This window comes from Stegodyphus dumicola, chromosome 1 (assembly GCF_044657685.1).
Source record: "Stegodyphus dumicola isolate Sdum_Otavi_A_Nest chromosome 1, ASM4465768v1".
NCBI lineage: Eukaryota > Metazoa > Arthropoda > Arachnida > Araneae > Eresidae > Stegodyphus > Stegodyphus dumicola.
The window spans coordinates 254399895-254427181 of record NC_140768.1 but is presented as its reverse complement, the minus strand read 5'-3'; the positions used below and the strand labels follow the sequence as shown (position 1 = coordinate 254427181).

Below are 27287 nucleotides of genomic sequence, written 5' to 3'. Positions count from 1 at the left end.
CTCAGAATTTAAAAACACGAGCTGCGTTACACGGAGATTTAAATATCACAAGTAATTTGCGAACAAGACATTCAGCATTCCATGCAAATTACTAAAATAAATTCTACTTGCAAACAGAGAAGGTGTTATTTCTTTCTTACATTCATCAGTTGCTTCTCCGTTATTTGTGAATTCCAGAACCGGTCTTCCCAACAAATAGGATAGTTCAAGAAGTTTGCGAATGAAGAAGAATTGAACAGTCAAATAGCAGCTAATAATATATTATTAAATTAATATTTTCATAGATTCATTTTATCAAATATCTGTAAGTAATTCCTATATTGGTGAGGTTATTGTAAGGTACGACATTTGGGTGATGATTCTGGAAGCAGCTGTTAATAACAACTATATCCAGTTAATATACGCGCTTTTTATTTTCCCAACTGTAATGATACTTTATTTATCACCATTGCACTGAAACTAAAATAATATATTCCTTAATAATATATTTATAACTTGGATATTTCTATATATAGCACTCAAATTTCTTTTGATTTGGTCAATTTAAGACGTTGCACGTTTTTTAAGGTTCTCGTCAGATAAAAGCATGTTTAGATTAGTCTTTAATAACATCGATAGTCTACACTTTATTGTACTGTAGATATCAATACAATAGAATGCACAGAGTACAATAAAATGTGTTTTTGTGATATTGTACATTGATTTTATCTTCTTATCATTGATTTTTCTTAGTATACAATGATTTTTCTTTCTTTCTTTCTTGATTCTTTTCTAATAGCTGTAAAAAAAAATACAATTGCTATACAGTGCAAATTTTCTTAATCCTACAAGGATGTTTCATAACGCCATAGATCATTTTTATCCCATCTACTTCAGACTTCCTAAAGAATACATTTCCTGTAACCGGAACATTTACTTTATTCATTGGAAAGATAATGTAAGTGTTTAAATGAACAAACAGAGATCTTATAGAATCAGTTTCCGATTTATCGGGATAGTACCAGATGCGATTACTATACATATATTAACGGTTACCTGAAAATCGCTGTTCATCCGAGGGTGATCAAAAAACACAAGGAAAAGAAGTAACTCATGTCGTAATTGATAAAAACATTCTATTAACAATTTTCTGCGTTTTCAAGCAATTTAATCTAGAGAATAACTTCATTCGGTTCTGCGAATTAAATTAGTTTTAAAAATCAAGAAGAATACTTGTAAGTAACGGAAAAATAAACGGAGGAACTAAACTTCCTATAAGTAGCATTCAACTAAAGAACTGAACGTATAAGTAGCATTCAACTAAAGAAGAATTTAAAGAATTGCATTGTTTAACTTCATTCGGTTTGCAAATTAAATTAGTTTTAAAAACCAAAAAGCTTGTAATGCTTGTAAATAACGGGAAAATAAACGGAAGAACTAAACTTCTTATAAGTAGCATTCAAGAAAGATATTTGCAACAGAAATTGATCAACGTAATTGAGTTCAAACTAGCGTAGAAACGTCATTAGGGCTAATTGTTTTTATTGCATAATGTTTATATAATCTGGGTTATACAATTAAATATTATATCAGAAAAAGAGAAGAGAAAAAAATGTATGAGGAGGGAACACATTCAGCTGATCAAGTTCAAAGGGATTCTCCTTTTCCCTCCTTTCTTCTTGCAACCTGAAAAAATAAACGAATTTTTCCCTATCTGTCTGCGATCTTTAAAAGCATGCAGCAACATATTTAACAATGCTTTTATCCAAAGCATTGTGCACAGTGAAGTTTTTGATTAATGCCATGAGTTGATTTATTTTGGGAACTTTGTAAGGTGTATTTTAATTTTACAACAGTAATTTTTAATTTTGAAATCCTTTCCTTTCAATTCTTGTTTCCCACCTACAACTCCCTACCAGAAAGAACTTTTCGAATCGCGTTGAACGCAAATGAGTTAGAAGAATTATTTAAAGGAAGTTCAATTTACTTCGAGAGAGATTGCTTAGGAGTCCTTAGTAGTCGCGCCTTCTGGCCACTTCTTTATTACGCTCGGTCGCATTGTACGTGCCCATTGGTAATCGCCGTCTAGTTTAATTTAAGGTTTAATTTAAGTCTACGTTAGATATTTGTGTCTATCTTCAAGTAAGTCTATTTAGTGTAGTATTAGATTAGTTTCTTATTTTCTTATCCTGATTTAAAAGCCCGAATGGAGGCTTTCCTGTTAGCCCGAGAAGGGGGCCATCTGTTATTACTTCTTTGAGTGAATAAAAGGGGTATTTTAACCTTTCTCGAATCTCAGTAGCAAATATTTGAACTTATAATTCGCTACTTAGTTCATTAGGTTCCTCGACATTTTATCATAGACAAAGTAGTGAGGAACATTATAACTTTACTGCTCATTGCTGCGCAAAGTTTGAATTAAGTTGTAAAATAAAACAGTAGAATAGTTGATCCCACTTCGTGAGATCGTTATTTATTAAATATTATTTTTTTTATTTAATTTCGTTTAATCTTATCACCAATTTCAAAATATATATACAGCTTTAAAGTTGGATTTATTCGGTACATTTTTATTCTCCCATTCTCATTACAATGCAATTCATTACCGTAGCGAGTTTCATGTGTTCGCTTATTGGATTCGCTAGATAATCGGGGGCTTGATAGTTATTTATTGTTATGGATAAAAAAAATTCTCCAAATAATATGACGACATCTGCTGGTATCCCATACTATTTGCACTTTCCGTAGACAGGTTTGTCATGCGATTGAGCTTTGAGACAGTACTAATTGTTCCATCATTCTGCAACGAACAGTAACTATTTTTAGACCGGGATAAGTTAATCGGAAGTTCACTATAGTTTGCAGCTTTCCAGAAAAACCATACATCTAGCTATCACATTCACAGAAGATCAGTCACGCGAACATTTAATAAAATGTAATTCAGCAATGAAAGTCAAACCTCCCATTTTCTTCCCAATTTTGTTGCTGTATTATAAGTGTATAAAAATGTTAACATTCAAACTGTCAACGAATCTTTTGATTTAGACGCTTTAGATTTCTGGGTTGCCTTCAAGATTAAAAAAGAAAAAATTGTCTGTCATACGTGGATATTCAGTACACCAAAATTACCGTTATGACAATAAAATAGCTATTTATCAACTGCGTGCATCGATTTTGGCAAAATTAGAACATTTTTTCCCTCCTTAAAAGTCTTATTGCAGAAGTGTGGTTCCAACCCATATTCGTGCGTATCTTCATGAAATGTTGCGCCTCTGCAATTTTTGCCTCATCCAGAACCAAACCCTATATCTAAACACACGCTGTAACGAATAGAGTCGTGTATGACGAAATTTCTAAACTCTTCGTAAAAACGACAGTAAACATATAGTAATCTGTATGAACACGTTATTTTCGCATCAAAGTGACGAGGGTGTACCTATATATATACATGAAACAAATCCCAAGCAATTGAACATTAATTGCCTTTTCGCGTGTTGAGAGCCTAACCCAAGAATTTCAAAATACCAACCCTCGGCCCACGCAGCCATCTTTATTTTTCTTTGTTCTTGTCAACTGATGATTATGATGGATTGTTTGAAGGGCCTCTACGTCTTCTTTCACCCGAAACTGTCAGTCCGTCTTCGATTGCTGACAGTCCGAATATCCAGACACCACCCTCTGCAGGAGGCAGAATACGTAGACCTCAATTGACACGATAAGACCGTAATTGCTTGTTGGACTTTTTTTTCCCCCATTTCTTGTTTCTGGTTTGTTTCCTGGTAGCATTGTGAACCGTTCAAATATTTTTGGTTCTGTTGCTATGTTCGATCCTTACCTCAACTTAATATCTAATATCTATTGGTGCCTTGGCAGATGAAGTTAAATATAGACGTCAATAGGCAGAATATTTCTTAGATATTTATCGACGAGAGATGACAGCAAAAGAGGAACTGATTCGAGTTTTAATTTTTACCCTGTTTAAAATTTTTACAGTTCTAAGTATTTTAATCAACTTCTAAAAATTCGAACAAAAGGAAGGTTGTAATAGGAGAAATAAACGTGTTTTCAGAAATTAATAAATGCGGAGAGGACGAAATGTTTAGTGGTGCGTAAACGGGTGATATAAGCCAAGTGAATAACATATTGACAATACTTACTATGAAAGTAAAATCATTGAGTTCAGGTAGGAATTTGAAAAGGTGATACTCTTTTGCATAGATTTTGCAAAATAAATCATGTTATTCAATCCCCATCCAAACAAAATTAAAATGATCAAAGCTGAAACTTTAAGTTTAGTATATCAATCTCTTATTCGCATATAATTCCGATTATAAGGGTTTTTCGTTTATTTAAACAATTCATAAATAATATCCAAGAAATTAAGGGCAATTTAAAATATCATACTTTTATTTTCCTTAATTTTACCCCGAATTACTCCTCGAGGAAAAATTTAGGCAAAAATAAACTTCATGCAGAATTAGCATGGCTAATTCTTTTTCAAATTAGAATTTTAAATTTTGAAAGTTTTTTTCGTAAAAAAAACATCCACACCGATGGGGATCAGGTGTCTGACGTAGTTAAAGTACGTCTGATAATCTATAGCTGAAATATGCAACTGCTACAATATCGCCTCTGCTTAATATAACATTTTTTCTTATGTAACTCCTTCTATGTTCAAGTTAAAAAATTATCAACTCCTTTTAACATATATGTTATAAAGTATTTCTCCAGCCTTCTCAGCATGCCTTCGTAGTGTAGCGGTCAGCACGCTCGGCGCGTATTCGAGAGGACCGTTTCGAATCCCGGCTAGGACATTGCTCATTTTTCTTCTCTCTTGTTTCGAAATAACCTAGCTTTCCAAAAATATCTAATGTGTCTATAGTGGCGCCCAAACTAAAAAGAAAAGGTGGTGAATTTTGAGTTTTCACCATCAGGATTTGGCGATTGGATTCCCTAATCCCCAGTCGCCCTTTAAAGAGGGGAAGTATATAAAGTATTTCTCCCGCCTTCTTAGCATGCCTTCGTAGTGGTCAGCACGCTCAACGCGTATTCGAGAGGCCCGTGGTTCGAGTCCCAGCGAAGGTGTTGTTAATTTTTCATCTCTCCTGCTTCGAAATAACCTAATGTCTTTACAATGTTTAAAAATTAGAAATTTACGTATTATCGCGACTACTTTAGCAGATATCGCCGAATTTCCCGAATGTGCCAAACTGGTAACCATGCACATAACGACTCTTCATGCTTTCTGCAGCCAAGCAACGTCGCCATTTATGCCTTAAACTTAATTTTAAAATATGCTCTTGGGGAATTTGCCAGCGATGGAAGAAACTGCAGTATAAAATTTCTTCAGGAATACAGAATGGATCGCCATGTAACTAGGGAAAGGAATAGCACAAAAAAATTACAGAAAGGTTTAGAGAAAAATGTAAGTGTTTTATTTTTAATGTATCCCATAATACTTATTTAATAATAAAGTTCGTATATTAAATTGCAGATGTATATTTCCTTTTCAGATGTTGATAATGTTTGCAAACGTACAATAAATATCAATAGTTTGGAGATCCCTTTTTAAAAAAAAAAGTGGCGAAAACCACCAACTTGCAGCCGATAAGTAACTTTTAACTTTTCATCGTTATCTTACCATTAAAAAAATCACCAAATTGTACCAATATGTTTGCGTTAATACATAATTACCAAAAATTTTCCTTGTTCAAGAAAGTAAAATTGCAATTTAATTCTGCCTGTTTTTTTAGTGAAAAGACCCCAGAAAGTGATGCCTTAATTTCAATAATAATTTTAATATGAGGTTAATGAACTCATAAGAGGCACTGTTCAGGATTAGACCTAAAGGCAGATATAGTTTTTTTTTCTGTATACAGGAACAATATCGCTCTTAACTTTAATGTCAGATATTATGTCTTGATTTCTTGCTTTTATGAGAATACATTTTAGATGTATATTGTTTTAGTTTTTGTTAAATAACTAATTTATAAATTCACTCAATGAAACACAAACTATATATTTTATGGACTGAAGATACTTTTATATGGCAACTTTAGTATATCATTGCTATTTTGACAAGAATATTTACAAATTACAATTTTCTTAATTTAAGAAAAACGTTTATCTAAATTTATAATGTAGCTCGATTCACGGCATCCCAGAAATCGATTCCAAGAGGAGCCATCCGACGATTGAATATTATTTGTGGTTTTCGTAGTATTCTAACGTAAAAGCGAACCATTTCCTTCAGAAATTTCTTCGTGATAGAATCTTTCCCCTTAGGCAAACAATCCTTGAGTGCTTTGCTATAATTAATTAATTAACAAATAATAAAATTAATAAATTAATTATTTTAAAATGCTTGGTTAAATTATTAAAAACTGAAAGAATTTTCATTATAAAAAGAAAAAAGTTTAGATTCATTTTATAAAATTAATGTTTCATCTTCGCTTGCTTTTGTGGCTTTTTTTTTAATTACTTATTCTTTCGAAGTGTTTACAAAAGCAATCAAAGCTCTTTTGAGTGAAGGTATAACTCAATCGTCATTCAAAAATTCCATTTTGATGAAATTTAAATTTGAATACCATAGCGGCCAAAAGGCCTGTAATTTATAATTTAAAATACTTTTAATAAATTAATGAATTTTTTCGTTAGATGAAAATGAAAATTAAGATCAAATTTGCTTTAAATTATATTTATTGGATTTTAATATGTATACTAGAGTGGGAAACTTTCATTCCCAATTTCAAGCCCATAGGTAATTTTAAAATACGACTGAAAGAATGAATGTAAATAGATGGATATATTCTCGATTTCAAGTTCAATTCCTACTAAATTTTTTCATGCTTCTATAAACTTTCGCTGCTAAAAACATTTATGAACTTTCCTGTTATTTTACTCATCCGTGCCAATGTGTATGGTTCAATAATTTTAAAAGGTTACTAATTCCTCCATTTTGTTTGCTGAAAAAAAAATAGGAAAATTTGTAGCGTGTTTTTCCTTTTTGTAACAGTGAGTTAAAATACGTTGTAAGGTTTACATTCTTTAGTAAACATAATTTTTGTTTCAGTTTTAAGCAAAAATTAATCTCGACATTTTATGAACAGTGTCGAATTGACAGGCAATATATTCTTTAAAAAACTTAAAAGAGTCTTCAATATTATTTTTAAATTCCGAGATAATAAAAGTATATTAAATTTGTTATATATATATATATGACAAGAAAAGTATATGAAAGGGTGCGATATCCTTTTTCAAAATCTACCATTGCAATCAGAGGAAGTAAAAAAAAAAAAAAAATTGTTGTATTATAGTAGTACTCTGCTTATTTGTGACAAAATGTTAATGTTCAGTAATAATTAATCATAGCATTATTATGGGGCATTTCGCATGCATGGATAAGTTAAATATTGCGTAATAAAGGGAGACTTTCTGTCTTGAATTAACCAGACTGATTGGTATCATTGGGTTCGGCTTCGAATCCTGGTAAAAGCATGGATGTTTGTATATATTTGGATGGCCTGGGGTCACGCGAGAAAAAAACAAAGTTCTTTCATGTGATTTACTGTTACGGAAAGAGAGCTGGACGACCTTCGGACCGTCCTCCGAAGTCTCCCTATTAAAACTGGAAAGGCACTTAACAGCAAGTTCGGCGAACTACAACTATACGACCAATCATGAATTCTGGTGACCCACCGCAGTTATACCTATGCCTGTCTTGCGTTAAATATAACCTCAAAACGTTATGAGATATGTGATTAATGAAATTTCAAGCATTTGGAGGAAATTAGTTGAAGATTTAATCACTAAAAATCTTATAACGTAGGAACTGCAGAAATCTCAATAGAAGTTTTTCTTTGGCTCCTTGACGGGTTAATTACTTATATTTTATACCTCTTAACTTATACATAAGTTAATGTTTATATATTAATAGAATACAAGACGGAACGTGACAGGACATCAGGTCTTTGCCATTACTGATGTACGTATAGTGCTTTCGCAGCACTACCGCACTGTATAAAGATATTGCAAAGCATAATGTTTAGCTAGGGTCACTTAAAACATTTGATTTGACTATACTACGTTAGTTATCGCAACCATGTCCTACCATATTGTTCCATTCGAGAAAAAAGTAAATATACGTTTAAATATATTGTAAGCATACATAAGAGTTTATGAAAATAAAGCTACATGCTAAACCCTTAAAAATCCAAAGCCTTCGCTAACCTGCATGCTTAAAATATCGAAAGCCCGTCCCCGTTCGGTCCGTTTCCTTCCCTCCCTGTCCATTAACGCACAAAAAGGTGTGAAGATTTCAAATGATATCCTTTCTACTTCTAAACAAAGAAGCTTCCATAAGCCTTTTAGGAGAAGCTGTATGCAATAAACTGATACAATTCATTTGGGGAAACTGCAACTGTTACTGCATACGTTAGGGAGAGGGAAGTAAACAACATCGCAATCTCGGCCGTTTCGGGCGGCAGTGGTCGTTTGAATGAAAGGCTGTCTCTGGCGTTTTGGTCTTCAAAGGAGTAAGACAGTTAAATAAATGTTGTTGCATAAATGTTTAAATAATAAAGTTGCATAAATGTTTGCGAGTTTATGTTCAGTATGAACTAATCGTCATATGGAGCATGAATAGGTATTTAATATTCATCCAATAAGCAGGTGTGGTACATCGTGGATTTTTGTTTCATTTGACCATATCGCATAATTTGAGACACATGTCTTTAATGCGTACTTGCTTCGGCAGTAGATATTCTAAAAATGGAATATTTCTTGGTGTATTCAAACTGATTTTTGATTTTTGTTTCACATCCGTAAGAACTACAAGTTATGCGCTAGAACTCGAAGGAATATTAATCCAATATCGAAGGCTTAAATAACAGTAAAGACTGCTATTTAAGCCTTCGATATTTTATTAATATTATTATTTACAGCACGGAATATATTTGAGCAATATATTTTGTCAGATGATTTATATATAAATTTTGCTACATGTTTATGATTGAATAGTTACTCGGGTAAAAAGCGGTGATATTTTTTTCAGTTTTGTTTTTCTCAAAATAATAATGGCATGTGATCGCGCTTGCTTATATGGTAATTACTGTTTTTGTTTCAGTGTAATAGTTCAGTTAGTTTATTATTTGAAGCTAAATTAATACCTTTTGTATTAAGTTCAATACTTTATTCCTTAATTAGTATTATTAATAATTTTCGATATAATAACAAATGGATCTGAAATTCAAGTTACTGTGACTTTGATTTATATGCATACTTTTATAAGTATATCTAGTTTACAGGCACGATGAAATATGGCAATGTATAAAATATCGAGATATTCTAAATCATGCAGTCACAGTAAAAATCAAGTACATCATGCCCTTCACTGTAAAAAATTCCAACAACACATTAATTATTTTATTTTGAAAGAAATGTTAAATATATTTAATTTAATAAGAAAATGTTTTAATAAATAATGTTAGATACTAAAATACTAACTTGCTTGCTTTATTCGAATGCTTAAATCAAAATTTAAATAAATAAAATTTAATTGTTCAGTAAATAAAAATTGCCGTGTCATGACATTTTTGATTCGTTACATTTTGTCAAAACCATGGTAGTTAAAAAAATAAACAAACTTTAATTACCCGATAAGCAAATACAATTTATTTTTAAGATTACGTTTCCTAAATGTTTGTTGAGAATAGTTGCGTGTAAGTATTTATAATAAACAATAGCTTCAGTTCTCATTGCGAATGATAGTGATGTCAGCGATCATAAAAATGATATTTAACAATGATTCATGTGAGAAAATGTGTTACGGAATAATGACAAAGAGACAATTTTTCTGAGGAGCGGGAAACAGCCTCTTTAATAGATCTTCCTGTATGAAAGTTGATGATAGACCTTAGTAATAAATAATAACAATATAAAGATGTACATTTCATAACGAATAATGATCATATATACATGTGACAATGCATTGGAAGCACTCCTCAGAATAGGGTTGCAACACACCAAAAAACTTAAGGTAAGGTGGTGTTTCTTACGTAATGGGAAAACACCAAAGCCATTCAGCACTTTATTCTCGTCGTATAAAAAATTGCATAGAATATTCGTCCTCAGTTTCATTGTGCAATATTTTCATTCACTGATTTACATTATATTACTAAAAGGCATTTTGTAAAAGACAAAAAACAAGGAATGTAATTTAATAACCATAACATTGTTACACCATTCTGCAATTTTAATTCAGACTTTATAAGCAGTTGGAAAATTTCAATCACCTTTGATCACAAAATTGCATGATTCATCACAGTAATTTGATAAAAATGGGAAAAACCTTACATCATCAGAACACTAGCACACTGCATTATGCAAACTGATTTTGAAGGTTTTCCACTTCTAGAACTTTCTCTGTTCTGTCAACGTGATCCTTATAATTTATATCCTATGTCAGATATTTCTTCGGAAAAACAGATAAATTACGATGTTTTATTTTATAAACTTAAACAATCCTATTAACTTTTAAATATTTTAAGATGTCTTAATTTGGAAACACAGCACAATAATGGTTTACTGTTCAGAAATTCTAAAGTTATTTACAGAACAGAAATTTCGTGTATAATATTCTTGCGCGCAAAATGCATAATGAAATATAATAATTAGTACCTTGTAGAGTTTTCATGACTTTAATTAACCAGTTATTATGATTGAGGCCTTTATTGTCACTTCTACTTTCCGTTTGTATGCCAGAATACAAATCAATTCGCAAGTATTTAAAGAGGTGTTTAGATTGTAAGATAGAGCGTTTCTTGCCTCTCGAGGTAACATTACTAAGTTGATGCTAGCTCAGATAATATTTGTAGTCTTCGGCCTTGCATTGTAACTGCTGATATTTAAATATCTACGACGGTTAGATTTGTGAGCCAACTTCGCGTTAAATTAAATTGTGTAATAATTTGACAACTAGGTTATTTTAAATCTGAACTTAAAGTTACATCGTCGCCAGTTAATGGCTGAACTGTGAGCACAAGTAGTGCATTTTATGTTCAAGTCTTAATTTAATAAAAAGGTTTATTTAAATCTTCTAAACTCTCTGTCGTTAAAGTTTTAGACTTAGTGATAATTCGCTGCTAGTCTAACTTTATGTCTCTCTATGTATCTTGTGCACCTGAAACGGCAATAATCGGCTCAGTACTTATAAACTTAAGTACTTATAACTCAGTACTTATAAACTATATATACTTAAATATATATAGTTTATACTATATATACTTAAGTATATATTTTACATGGATATAACTACAATTAAGAAGTACGTATAATTCTCTGGTCATAAATCATAACTCAAATAATTTCTGAAATTATGCCACACTTTCTGGATACATACAGACATTTATGGAAACTTTTCAATGTAAAAATATAAAAGTATTTTATAATAATTAAGTTTAATAGAAATGCATTAGGTAAAAATTTGCCGCATGATTTAAAACTCCAGACTAAAATAAAGAACATGAAGGCTTTGGTGTCTTCCAGGATATACTCGAACGTTAAGTACTTGTAGGGTTTTTTTAGGGACACACAAGACAGTAGTATCCTGAGAGTGTTTAAAAAGAGTTTTTTTTTTCCTTCATCTTCGTTATTTCTTTCCGGTAGCTTGTTATACCAGAAAGTGAATCACTAAGTGCAAAGAGAAAATCACATTATCTTCTGTCTCTTCATTTCCTTGTTATTCGCGCTGTACAGTCATAGGTCTAATTGAAATATTGGATGATATCTCACTGGCGCATGAACAGTGCAGAAATTTTTAAAGATTTGAAACAAAAATACACACCGATGGTACTGATTTACAGTTGGTGATAAGTGATGAGTATAATACACTACAGAAGTAGGGATTCTAAAAGGACAATGTCAATTTACACTTTGACTAGGCGCTTGTTTGATTTACATTGCCTTAAAATCAGAGTACTTATCACAATTCTGTTGATTTATATAATTTTGAAAATAGTAGCAAATAACTGATATAAGATTTTATTACAAAGCAACAACCGTCAAAGTGCAATTCCGAATTGCAGAAAAAACTTTGGCAGGTTTGTAATAAAAGTTTTTAAATTATATTACAATACAGTGTAAGTTAATTAATTTCCTATTTCTTTATTTACATAATAAAAATATATAATGTCCTGACTGCATTCTTAAAAACATAATTATTAAGATAGCATTGTAATCCAATTACTATATGCATTTTAGAATTGACTTCCATAGAATTCCATTTACAATTAATCTTACAAACTCGTAACTACTGTTCATATAACCTTTCTCAAAATGAAGACGCTAAAATAGAATAAAAATGCAAACAAATAACTCACAAATTGTCAAACACCTGAGCTAACTGACGTTAATCACATAAGTTAAAATTCAAAAATATAATCACAATCTTATCTCGAATTCTTCATAAGGAATGTATTAACAGTCTCATTTTATTTCAACTTTTAGCACTGATTCACAGGCAAGCTTATATTTCTATTCAAATCTGTTTAATATATGCTTATTAAATTTAGAAAAACAACAGCTTTTAAAGGTTTTTTGCAGACCATATAAGGTATTATTCAGCTATATCAGCAATGAAGGTTATTCACTTATCTGTATTAATTCATACACTTAAAGAAAATTAATTAATGAAAATATTTGAAAAATGGACGAATTTTGACACTGTGCATAGCATTGTACAATATAAGCTTATACATCTAAAAGGTATTAAAACTTGAGAGTAAAAGCAGAAATTAAATCAATTTAAGATTTTCTCTCGTCGGTTTAATTAAGAAGAAAACAGTCTGTTTCTTTAAAGAAATTTTCAGATCGTTTCTAATAAAAATGCTTTATTTTTGCAAAATTTTTTTCAAAATTTTGGACCCATAAAATGTTTAAGTAAAAATTATATTTGTTAAAACTTGCTAATTACTAACATATGTTTAATGAATAAAAATTAACATATGTTAAGATAAAAAAGACGTAATATTATTCTCACTAAATTCGGAAAGTTAGTTCAGTGTAACTGAAAATTCGCAGTTTATGTTAATATTTTATTATTAATAGTATATTTTTTTAATTATATCTCAGAAACCTTCCATAATAGTTAAATACTTCATACCAAATAATTTCAAACATGTTACAAGTAATCGCATGTCTTCCTTTATTACACAAAAAAATATTAAACTCATATGAAGGTAATCCTATTTAAATGATGTACAATGCTATGATTAATAACATTAATGGAGATATGTGTTGTTTAAAAAACTGGCAAATTTTATTAAAAGATTTTGGTCTGTTTGATCTTGATATGAAATTTTTAAAATTATTTTTCTTTCAGATCCCATTTTGGGGGTTTTGTAACTACTTTAAATGTTTAAGATGTGGATAAATTACTAAAGTGTGATTTGCTAATTAAGTCTGCCATATAAAATCTGATGCACAAGAAAAATGACATCAAAAAGAGTCTATGCCCTAACCAATCACAAAACGCCACACACATGGGAGGGAGATTCAGCAACCAAAATCTTCCAGATGAAAATTTGGCAATTATGCGTTCAATTTCTAATTAAATAAAAATAATTTTTAACACTTCATTATAATGTTGTGACAGTTACGAACGATTAAGGCAAGTAAAAAACTGTGACCTCAATTTCAAACAGCTGCACCATGAAATCGGTAGCTAAAATGTGCTTCCAACATGTCAATGCTGGAGAGAGAAAAGAAAAAATTACAGATTGGAACACTGTCCGATCTTCTATAGAGATCTGAAAGCATAGTAAATAAAAGTATCCCTAACTGAGTGCTTGTTGCTCAACTTATTATTTATAATTGCCAGTGATAGAGACCAGAACAATAGACTTCAGTCATACATAAGTATTTATATATTTATAGAGCTATTTATAGTAGAGTGTTATTTATAGCTATGTACAAGAGGTCCAGCAGACTTTGTGCGTCTGTGTCATGTCTATTATCTATCAACTGGATGTATACAGCCAGGCAGCAGCACCAGTTGTTTTTTTATGTATCACTGGGTCACAAATAGATCCCAATAAAAAAAGAAAACTTGGCAAATTATTATTGGAGGCACCGTTTTTATAATTATATATATATATATATTTATACGCATGTTTCTCTATCATATTCAATAATCACACATATTTGCTCGAGAGCTGTTTGGCGAGTTCGGTGTACTTCAAAAATTTGGAATGAGGGCTCTCATCAACGGGTGTGGGTGGCACAAGTTCTTTCTGGGGGGATGCTGGATGTCCAGGATCGTTGCCACTGTTGTTTCCTGTCCGGCTTCCCCCAGCTGTTACGACCCCGCCACACCCGTTGCTGCTATTACTGCTTCCGGGAGGAGCACTAATTTTGCTGTTTCCTGAGGTTGAAGGTGGCTTCCACGTTGATGCGGCTGCAATCTCAGCTAAGCTACCGTCTTTGACGAAGTGCATTTTGCTTAGATGGTGCCTATAAGCCCCCTTTGAGATGAAGTGAGTGTCACAAAAGGCACACTTCATAAGTGAGTCCGAAGTAGTAGCTTCACTGCAAGCCCAACTGAATGCTAATATTGAGCCAGGGGTGGCCGGTAAGCTAGGCCTTGAAAGATGAGCATCTGTCTTGTCTAACAACTTTTGAAGTTCTTTCAGTGGATGATCACCAGCAGCAGCGTCAGTGTGCTGCTTCTGACGAGGAGAAGTCACCTCACTATGAGCTGACATTGGAGAACCTAAAGCGCTGTCACAACCACCATCATTATGGCCTATCTCCGCATCTTTCCTCCTATGGGAATGCGATGAACGACGTTTATTGCTAGAGGAGTGAGACTTTCGATGCATTTCCGAATTTCTCTTTTTCTTGGGAATGTTTCTGGATTGTTTGTCAGGCGAATCAGAAATCGCGGAAGCTGCAGCTGGACTTGTAGATAAAGCAAGTTCCGGTTCGCAGCTTGAGCTCCTAGATAATGGCGTTTGTCTGTCCTCACTTTTTGGCGTTGCTTCTCGACTGCAGTCGACAGGTTTTTCGTCATCAGATATCGCAGATTTGTCCTCGCGCTCTTCGCAGTTGGCTTCATCCGATTCCTTGCTAGTTATTTCTTTTGACTGTTCATTCTCTTTGGCTACAATTTTGTCAGTACTGTCACGATCGGAAGAAGGTGTAACTGAACGATCTTTGGGCGATGAATTTCTTGATGGGACAACGCCATGAGATGTTGATGCTACATTCGAATTTGTGGTCTCTTTGGTCATAAAAACTGGATTCCGATCATCAGCCGGAGATTCTGGTTGAAAATGCACAGGTGAGCAAGACTGAGATGCACTGCTTGGCGTTGAAACGCGATTCATAACGTCCTTAGCAGTCAGCCCGAAAGTTAGTCTTAAATGATCGTCAAAACTCGGATGCTTTTCTGAGGTCGAGGAAGACCTACTGCGACTTTCGGAACCGGAAAAATCTGCCATCTCCATTTTAAAATCGTGTAGCCTACCTAGAGGAGAAGTGGATTTCCTTTGAAGATCAACAGTGCTACGGAGAACACCAAACGCGCTGGGAGAGCTCGATGGATGCCAGGGTGGATATACTTCCTCATCAATGCCTAGACGTTGCAAAATACCGGTAGAAACAGCATTTCTACGACCTTTACTCTCGAAACTCTTCTCTATTAACTTTTCTATTGCATTTAAGACGGAGGTACTTCCTGTACTTTCCACACTATCACACATACTGTCCTCTTGTTGTATGATTTGACCGCCAACATTCTTACTGGCATCATCGGGCGGGAGTTCCTGAGTTGAAAGAGGGGATGAGCTCGGTACGGTTCCGGCTCCCGATGTTGTTGGAATATCAGGATTTGTATCGCCGCTGGCACTAGTTGATTTGGCCCCTTCCGAACCTGGAGAAGATTTTACTGATTGCTGAGATCTTGATCCCTGAGCGCAATTCTTAATGTGTTGTACAAAGTCTTTGGCATCCACTTTTTCAGTGCATTCCTCACATGATATTTTACCATCTACTACCTCATTTTTTGGCTGATTAGAGAGGTCACTAGAACTCGTTGGATTTTGTTTGTTCAATTCCATTCGCTCTAATTCTAGCAGCTTTCTAACAGGAAGAGATTTTTTTCTTCGCTCTCGAGTTTGACGACGCCTACCTCCTCCTTCTGTAATTGAGCGTAATATATGTTCTTTGTAGTGTGAATTTTTTACCATATGATAGCTGAGTTCTTTCAGACTACCAAATGCTTGATCACACACTTTGCAAGTGAGCACGGCATTAACCTGAGATTGGGCAGCCATCTTATCTTCTGGAGTACGCCAGGAAATGATTTGTTCCTGGCTGATAATATTAGTATAGTGTTGTGTTACCCTCATATGAGTCGTCATGTCCGCCAAAGTTTTGAAAGACTGTCCACACCACATACACTTCAGTATCTGTCTCGTCTGTTCAGCACCTTTTCCTAACCATACGTCTTGCCCTCGGACGAGTTTCCTCGGTAGCGAAACATTTTCCTTGATAACGGCATTCGCTGCTGGACCAGCTGTAGATGAAGATGATGTAGAACACTTTGGAGGCAATGGAGATTGGTGAGGTGGTGGCTGGTGGTTCAGTGCAGAGGTTGAAGACGTAGGTGAAGTCGCTGGAAGTGTGGTTTGCATACCAGCCATTCCACATCTAGGAGATCGTTTCATATGCACAGTCATGTCATCCAAGCTTCGAAATGATTCCTTACACCAAACACAAGTGAAAACGTCTCTGGTCTGTTCACTGCTGCGGCTCATCCACTGACTCTGCCATGGATTTTGTCTCCCAGCAGGTCTATATGGATCAGTTTTAGACCCGCTGGCGCTGTGTTTACGACCCTCAACCATTTTGAGAGGGTCGAGAGGAGGGCTAGTGTTTTTGTGTAAAAGAGGGTGGTAAACCGTTGATCGATTGAGCGAAACAGGTTTCGATGAAGCAGCAGAAATCGCATTTTTGTCTCGCTTTTCTGATTTCACCTTTCCATTCCACATCGGGATCTCTGCTGCAGTCTTAGCTAAAGCTTTTGGCGAATGTTTCGGCGCATTGTAACCCCATGGACTACTAGGCATCGAAAGGGCTGTCTCCAATTTAGCCATTTTGGCTTGTCTCGGACCATCGATGCTCTTGCTACTTCGTCTACGAGGCACAGACAAGTCCAGAGGCCCATCTTGCGATATGGATGGCGGATGAAGGCCATTGGGTGTCATGGACCTGTCATCGTCTGTGCTTTCATCCTCAGTTGACCTCTTGAGGCTGAAATCTAGAGGAGCATCTTCTTCGGTAGCTAGGCTCGATGCCACATCCTCCTCCCCATCTTCCTCTTCTTCTTCTGCGGTTTGGATAAGCTCGGGGTTGGCAACCGCATTTCTTGATATGTCCATAATGGGAATAGGCGTTTTATTTAATAAGTCCATCTCGCTTTCGTCTTTCAGAGGAGGAGGAGGAGGTGGTGGCGGTGGAAGCAGAACAGGTGGAGCTATCGGAGGTGGCAGCTCAGGCGTTGCACTCCGACTTGAATGAGTCGAATTACTATTGTTTTCTATTTGCTGATCGTCAGGCTCATCACCTTCTCCTGACACATTTTCGGATGGATCATCAGAATTTTTATCCTTATTTTGATCTCCATCCTCCCCTACAAAGAGAAAAATATATATATAAATAAGTTTTAAAGACCTCTACAACAATTAAATACATACATATAGCTAATAATTAGCAAATTCATGTAATTCAGATCTTTACATTTGATTTTGCATATAAGAATCTTAGCCTGAATGCAAAGATTCCAAGCAAACGTTTAATATGAAAAATATACGGTACTGGCAAGTTTTAGTTTTATTTTATTTTCTTCTAGACAGATCTCGGTTAAGTCTTTCAAACTGTTTAAACAGAAAAGCAGAAAGAGAGAAAAGTGTGACACTGATATCAATCTTACTTGTACAGGAAAAGGCAAATCGTATAGAGCATCAGAAATTTATAAAAGACTGATTTTCTGAAAATTAAAACCTAAACAATAATCACGACATAGCCATATTTTAGCGTATTAAGTAATAGTTCTTCCCAAACTAGAAATTTTCCCTTTAAGATCGCAATATATACGTGAACTCATTAATTTAAACACCTATCGTATAAATTTAAAAGCTTGCACATATTTTTTTGCCTATTTAAAAATAGATGGTTATATTTGACTAGTTTAATTACAAATTAAAAACAATTTTGACACTGGTCTTTTTAATTGAATCAGTATACCACGATATATGACAAATAACTAAGTAATTCTCCCCAGCGATTCATGCAGGAAAAGAGAAATTAGAATAGCATAACTCTGTCTATATTGCAATTCTAGAATTTGATTATAAAATTCATTTTAATAGAAGACTCTATTGCATTGTTGTAAACATAGCACTAGTATTATTACCGGCAGAATATCACAGAAAATTTAAATAAAACTGCACATGTACACTTACTGCACATGCACACTGCAGTAAGTGTACATGAGCAAACTGCACATGCACACTTTATGCCTTTAAACATGCTTAAGGACAACCGCATAAAGAAAAGAGATAAAAATCTCAAGGTCTGTCAACACTTTAAGGAACATTAAATGTATTATTAGTGTTGCATGAGATTGCACTTTATATTGTCATTTGTTGATATAAACAAGAATGAAATGTAATTTTTATGCATATAATACGATAATAAAAGGATGGATAATGGATAAAACAACATCTCATTTTCACTAAATAATTTCACTAATAATTAACATAATTTGTCTCTCATAGTATCGAGCACATACGATCGAAGCATATTATCCAAGCATTACATAGAAAGAAAAAAAAAGTGGAAATATTTCAAATTCTACATCGCATTTATAAAAGTCAAACAAAAAAGAAAATATCTTTACAAGATCGCTGAATATGGAGTTACTCAATATTAAGCTAGTAAATTTTCTACATGTAAGACTTGACATTATTTAGTAGATTACCAATACAAATGCTGCTCGAGCATTCGACTGTTTATATCTCGAGATGCAACATAGCTCGAAATCGGATAGATATTTGAATCACGGATTACATTATTAGTCCTTGTCAGCTAATTGGACCAGTTCGCAATACATGGATAATTAGAGCTAAATGTGCAAAATAGTCCGTACAAGCGACATATACCAATCAATAATGCTTGAGGCAGGTACTTCGGTGACTACAAATGGAAAATTGCTCCAACAGCGCGAAACGTCCTCAGCTGCTGGATGACATCATACATTAGCTGAAATAATGCTGATAAATATAATCATGTTGTGTCCATTATAAAAGGAAAAATAAATTCATACACAAATACAAATATTTCTAATTCATTTTAAGCATCAGAAAATTTTTGCAAAATAGAAATGCCAAACATACGTATAGCATGATTTTGGTGTTCTAGTCATAATGACGGTTTTTGCAATTTCATTAGTCGCATTAGAATTAACCTCAGATTCTGGAATGAAATGAGTATGAATTATTTAAATCTGTAATGGCAATGTACATATGACACACGATAAACCTATGCTAAAATATTAAAGCAAAGCAAAATCAGTTCGTTTAAAACAGTTTAGCCCTGCTTATGGTTGTCAAAGAAATAAACAACTTCTAAACAACTAAAAAAATTATAACAAGAAGAAACTTAGAGAAGGAAAATTAGATAAATGTTGGAAGCTATCTGTTGTGGGTATTGGTAATCAAAACAGCGGTTTCGATACGAAACAAAAAAAAAAAAAAAAAAAAAAAAATTCTTTGAATTTTTTATGCGTAGATTAGTATTCTAAAAATGAGGTATCCCAGAAACTAAAAGGTTTAAAACCGCCATTCAGCGTAGATCAGTGGAAAGGTTTGAAAAAGAAGCGTGCAGCATAAACCACCATACAACAAAGGCTACATTTTTTAACTCACTTTTTATTTAGCATTTCAAAACAAGACATCTTTTCTCAGAGCGCTTAAAGCTCATTTCAAAGAATGTGACAATAAGCCAATTTCATCGTGCTTAAAAAATGACGGAAAAGAACAAGATGTACATTTCTTCTCTACGTATATTAATCATATATGTAAAGCAAGATACAAAAATGGGTAAAAAAAATATTTTTGCCCTTTTCCGCTTTGTTTGAACAAAAGCAAGCGTTACTGTCGAAACATGCAGGATACGTACGTGTTTGAAGAATATCACTAATAGGATAATATAGAAGGCTAGTTAGTCTCCTGGGTTTGAGGGTATTCTGGGAAAGAATGATCTCATTTACAGTACATCTATTCACAGTTCTATCCCAAAAAAAAAAAAAAAAAAAATGGTTCAAGGGGAGGAAAAAAAAGCTTTCTATTTATAGGATTACCATCAAGTTTGAATTTGTTCTCATTTTTCAAGCAATAATACATAAAAAAATTTAAATGACAGAAAAAAATTGTGTTATATCGAACACGTAAAGACAACAGAAAGATAAATACATCGAATAATGAAAGAAAACGGAAAAGCTTAGAACTTCAAAGAATGTATTGAAGTAAACAAATCCTATTACTTTTTTAAATGCATTTTTTGCAAAAGGCAAAAAGTACAAATTTTGTTTATCATGGCGAGTCAAATTAATACCCGTTTTAGGCCAGCCGCAAAGGGAATGTATATTATATATGTACATATTTAAATATGTTTCTTCATCAAAGCCTCAAACTAGCCACCCAGTTGTTCACCTGCCAGAGGGAAATAAATACCATAATTTAACAATAAAACAATTTAACAACTGTTCGGAATACTCACTGAAACCCAATCCGTTTTCCCTTATGATTTGTTCTAATGCAAGTACGAGGAGACTTTTTATATTGAGAGATAATATTTTATTAATCGATGATACTTAGATTCATAGAAGACTTTCTAAGAAAATAGGTTCGTATACACGTTACACGAAAACACCCATGCAACTAGCACATTCATTGAGATTCTAAGCCCGAACTGAAATACCAGTGTTCAGCGACTTCGGCGTTCGACCACTGGTGGGCCCTGAATTAGCATATAGATAGCATGTCTTGAAACGCTAAAATATTTCTCTATTGACCCTTCCCCGGAAGGCCATTTTCAAATTAGAGGGTTACTGTAGCAATGTTCGACATACTTAAATTCATTGGGTTGATTTTGATATTATACGCATGACATCTGTGCCGAGTTATGAAACGAGAGTTAAAGTTGAATAAATTTTAACAATTTTTCATATCAAAGCCCTGAACTTAAAGTAAGGAACAGCCATCTAGTGTTTTTAACATATTTTACATAAATCGTTTGACATATATACAGATATTATTTGTGTCTTTTTTTCTTTTATGTACTTCAATCACGTCTCCTTCTCTTTAAATATCAAGTATTTCAAGAACCTGATAGTTTTTCGATGCCTGAATTTCCATCACAATAGATGATAAGTTGATAAAAGCAGTGCTCGAGTCCGGTTCGGTTCAGTTCATTATGGCAAAGCACACTAGCGCTATCTGCCTAAGAGGAGGGATACCCTCATGGTGAACTTTCTAAGGGAAACTGGCTCGCATAATACGTTACATATAGGGAAAATCACGAGAATGGCCCATGAAGCCCGCTCGATTCAGTGTTCGAGTCGATAAGACAGCAAAATACTGGAAATTCGTCCTAGGTTCGGTTAATATTGAAAGGACCGAATGTATTGAGTTCAACCACTTTACCGAATATATAATATAAATACGAGAGAATTCCCTGTGCAGACCACCATCCTCATGTATTTTGCCACGAACTTTTAAATAACAAAAAGGTTCGATTTAGGGTTCAAACACAAACGAGTCCTCGTAAGGATTCGAAAGCACGTTTGTACTTTTTGTATTGCTCTAAACTGTTAATTTCAATGTAAAAAAAAAGTATTGGTATAACAACATATTTTGTCGACCACTATTTCCTACAACCTAAGGTTTAAGCAGTTAGCGGTTTTGTCAGCATGCAAATTGTTTAGTTTCCTTATTTTGCGACAATCTACTCAACAAATAAATAATTTTCCTTTACTTTTGTACAAAGTTATTTCAGGATTGTATATAATTACAATTAAGATAACAATAAATAACAATAAATCTACTGCCCGAAAGCCAAAACTCAAACGGCAAGTATTTTATTAAGAGTGTCTCTACCAGTCATATGCAATAAATTATTATTAGTGGCTCACTCATTCTTGCTGAACTAATAAACAATGGATTGTTACACTGCGATAGACACACTAAAACTACATGCAATTGCAGAGATTCATCTATATCTAGAAATTAAGGTTTTGTTTTGTTTTATTCATTTTTTTATTTCTCTGACGTTTCCGTCTATCGCGAAGAAAAAAACTTGTCGTAAAACCTATAAGCTAATTATTTTAAAACAAAGACTAAATATTTCGCATCTACAATTATAAAATTATAGGAAGTCAAATCCAAGAATATTTAATTCATATAAACATATATTTTCAAATTTAAAAAATGTTTCTAACAAAAAAAATTGCATTATTTGAAAAGCAACGCAAAAACAAAATTTGTAAGATTAATATCCGTAAGATAGCATAAAACGGATATTAATACTCGTAAGATTACCTCATCATCGACATGCATGCATTTTCTTTTTAAAGTTTAAAATCTACTTCTCTCTTATATTCCACCACACCGCAAATATTTTCTCTGTCAGAAGTTATGTTGACATAACTACTCCAAGATACGTATTATTTGTCGATATTTGAAACAGCTGCCATCTGCCGTATCATAACGACACTCCCGCTCCAGAAAGTGAAAAGTGTCCAGTATAGCGTTATCACTTAACGTGAATGAAAACATTAAATTTAATCAATCGTGAGTGATCACGAACACGTACATTCTTTTGAAGATTTTCTTAAGAAAAAAAAGCAAATACTAACACTGCAGTAATCTCAGATGATTAACATTACATAAACATTAAACATGTAAGAAAACTTTGTAATGAAATTTCTATTTTTAGGATACTTGAGTCTGGGGACAGCGTTCAGTTTGGATTGCTAAGAAGTTAATTTGTACCGCGGCAGAAATTAATATCACAAGGAAAACACGAAAACGAAAATATAAAACTGTTTGCTCAGTTAGAGAACGCAGATTTAGTTAAAGAAAAGAATTAATTTATGCCTTTACCTCATGAGAAATATATTTGGAAAGCCTTAAAATTTTATTCTTTCATTTAAACGCATGATCAGTTCGAAAATTAACTATTAGTAAAATTTTATTTTCCTCTACCGAGAAGATTAAACACACCGAGAAGATTAAATAACAAACTTTTTAACATACCACTACATAAATTGGGGGATTATTTTAATTTATCTTAATTTATTTCTGATTATCCTTAATTTATTATCTTTCATACTAGGAAGCCTATAGTCTGTCGTAGATTGGGTTTATTAACTCTGTAGCGGAGTTAATAAACCCAATCTACGACGGCAGTTTGCTTCAAGCGTGTAACGGAACTAACTGGCTGCTTGTAGTTTCTGAAGCCGTCTTCGTGTTGCAACGTGAATATAAGCCATTTCCAGTATAAAGTTTTCCCCGACGGCATCTCTTCCATTACTCATAACTTTCACGTGCATAACTTTCACGTGCTTTGTTGCAATCGAATAAACAAACAAACAAATCTTTAGAAAGTTCTGCTTGAAGGTATCACTTCTAAATCAGATAATTCTGGATGTTTTGCCATAACAAAGTAACCTAACAAATGTAGTCTTTAAAGTTTTCTGAATTCACCGAAGCTATCAAGTTTCTTCATCTGGTTTTAATTCCATGTTTTATCTATTATTATTTATTTACAAAATATTATTTTTCTTGTAAGCAGCAGAATGGAATAAAATATTTAAAAAAATAAAATTTGAAAGATTTCATAGAAGATAAAAATGTTTTTTCTGTACAACGTTGACATTGCTCGCTTTGAAATCCTTGAGTTTGTTAATCAAAAATTCGTTAAAGTTTTACAAAATAGGAAATCGATAATAAAACAAATTCCAAATTTCAAATTTGGGCTTCCAGATGCCCATATTCGCAGTAGGATTAAAATTGGATGGCTCTGGGTACCGTCGTTTTATCACAATACGAGAAACATATATACATTTATGAAGATTCTTCGTTATTTAATTTCTTCAAGTATAATACAGGGCGATAATAATTGGTGGCAACAGTTTTAAAAGTGAAACGAATATTCAAAGTGATTCGACGCAAAATCGCAAAAGGAAAACAATAGTCCCTCAGGGACAAAGCCTCTTTGGACTAATAAGACAATAAGATCTGATATTGAAACTGATAAAAAAAATAAGTAAAAAATTCTGAAAACACCTGCTTTTGTTTTCAACATGAAAATATACTACACCGGATACCTTTTTTTATAACTATTGTATTGCAATAAACATTATAATTCCGTATATAATATGTAAAGAGAATGCTGATTTTAATTTATTTGCAAACTGGCTCCGAAAATACACTTCGCGCATATATAAAAATACTTATACATGACAGCTATGTAATCATAGTTAAATATTTCGCAATTAATATTTCACTGCTTAAATTTTATTGAAAAATAACTAACCTATTAAATTTACTACTTGTTTTACTTCAGTAAGTTCCAAAATAAATATTTTGGTAAAAATATATCCAATAAGGTTTATTTTCTTTCTCCATAGCATAATTAATAGATATTTTTATATCATCTACAAGAACTGAAATCCTTATTTAATAATCCCCGAAAATACGTTTTTCTAGATAAAACATGGATAACAAGTACTAATCTCGTTTAAAATACCCAAAATTTATGCTCATTTGTACTCATTTACAAAGAAATTGCTATATTCTACCCATATACATGAAATGATGGACGTATTTACATTCACATTTTTGCTGAATAATGTAACATGAAGTAAAACTTAATATTTGTCTAGAGCTTTTAAATTCATAGTAAGCCGATATTCTCATAAGTTTTTGTGTCGTATTTTCTCCAGTTCTAATATTAACCATTCAAATTTGTGCACTTTTTAATGATGGGGGGGGGAGGAGTTAACGTTAGCTGATAAATACAAAATACACAGAGGGGGGGGGAGAAAGAGTTTTTTTCCTAAGGACCGTTTCAGGTAAACTTGCTCACATTTACGTTATATTTGCGGAAAGTTACAAAAAACACCCATTTCCTAAACCATTCTCTGGGATTTGAACTCGGATTCAATTACCAGAATTGCGGGCGCACAGGGGGTAAATGCTTATTTTATTTAGGCACGCTCCGGGATGTCATCTCTCTTGTCCACTGGGGACTCCTTATCTAATTCTTTGTTAAATCCGTAACGGTCTTTCTCCTCATTCTTTAGCCAATGCACCGCTTATTTATTTATTTCAATTTTTCATTCTAATGATGTGGAGGTAATCGTAATTTTATTATAAAGACACTCATGATCTTAAACCGTTCTCTGTGATTTGAACTCGGGTTCAATTGCCAGTGCAGCAGACTTGGGATCTGGATCTAGAGAACTAGGAAAGAGGGGAAAAAACATTTCCAATGGCTAAGTCACTGATTTACTATGACTGACGGCGTCACTATACAATATACATCTTTTTGGAAGATTATAAATTTCAAAAAAGAAGTGGAAATTGTCTTAATTATGAAAACACGAATTTTACTGATCGCAAGACAGAGAAATTTTAGTTCCCTGATACTTGATTTTTCTTCTATCTCTTTTACTAACATATGCCCAGTACGTGCGAGTGGACATAACAGCTGAAGACTGGACTGATAGTTCGGCTTCGGTTCGAACATGGGCATTTTTATGATTTTCCTCCTGCGTGACGTATAAACAAGCCAGTTTCAGTTAAAAAATTCTCCACGAAAGCATTCCTTCCCTTAAACAAATAATGTTCAAGTGCTTTGTCATAAACGATTAAAAATAACCTCTTTCATACATATGGTGCATGCATAAACTTTCATAACAGTTACCTGCATTAACTTTGCACATATTTTAATAACCTCATATATTGCAAGACTAAGTGTTTCTTAAATTCTTGCGAAGCAGATAATAGAAAATTACAGACTGTTAAAAAAAATAATAAATAAACCACTTCAGCAGCGCTTATTCTGTACCACTAAGTGACCCGATTATTATATCGGGTGCAAACAATTTAAATTATATTATTTAGAGTTTTTAAGCCTAGTAATTTCTATATTAAATGAGTTTTTTTATATATATAATCTACACCACGAGAGAAAATTACGACTTTCTGAGAGAATTAATGTAAAAATTTATATTTAGATATATATTTTTTAAAGCAGGGACATGACCAAAAATGTCAACGTCCTGTTTGCTTAAAAACATAGCGAAAAAAAAAAAAAAAAAAAAAATCTGAAAGGTTTCAGATTTTAAATTACGTCCAAAAAAGCGTTTATTTAACGTTTTGTGTGTTACCTTTATTTATTAAATATCATATTCTTTGCAGTTAAACCATAAAATTCAGGTCAATAGCAATGTCGCAAAATAATTTTAAAATGAGCATACCTATAGAATTTCCGATACACGGTTCCGCGCGCTGGAGATAAAAAGGTTTTTTTTTTTTTTTTTTTTTTTTTTTTGGGGGGGGGGGGGGATGCCATTGCTCGCTTTTAAATCGTTGAGCTTGTTACTCAAACATTCTTTAAAGTTTTACAAAATATGAAATCTATCATAAAACAAATTCCAAATTTCAAATTTGGTCTCCCACATGACCATATTCGTAGGAGGGTTACATCATGCAAAATTCGATGGCTCTATGTACCGTTGTTTTATCACAATGCGAGAAATATACTTACATTTATGCAGATTTTTCATTATTTAATTTCTTCAAATATAATGCAGGACTCTAACAGTTGGTGGCTACAGTTTGAAAAGTGAAACGGACATTTATAATGATTCAACGCAAAATCGCAAAACGAAAACTATAGTCCTTCAGGGACAAAGTCCCTTTGGACTAATTTGACCTATTTTAACTATCAAGAAAGAATCAGTCACACAAAAATCATGAAAATTTAACACGAGACATAACTACATTAAAAATTTCTTCGAAAGCCTCTAAATAATTTCAAAAATAAATGTGCCTTTCTACAAAACATCTACATTTCGCCAATGAATTCTAAATCTGAAAGGGCAGTTTATGTGTTTAATATACAGTAGGAAAAAAAATGGCATTGCAGATTTCCAGGACTTGATTTTTGGATTCCAGTAC

The 27287-nt window shown here is 33.1% G+C and overlaps 1 protein-coding gene across 2 annotated transcripts in view; it reads right to left on the bottom strand.

Annotated features, from left to right (window-relative positions):
- Positions 1-9827: 9827 nt before the first annotated feature.
- LOC118186312 (protein tiptop-like) overlaps positions 9828-27287 on the bottom strand; it is a 331058-nt gene continuing 313598 nt past the window's right edge. For both annotated transcript variants that reach the window (XM_085827356.1, XM_035356397.2), the window contains exon 2: positions 9828-17668. In XM_085827356.1, coding sequence (XP_085683482.1) covers positions 14169-17668 — 3500 coding nt within the window. In that variant the 3' untranslated portion in view covers positions 9828-14168. The remainder of the gene's footprint in view (positions 17669-27287) is intronic.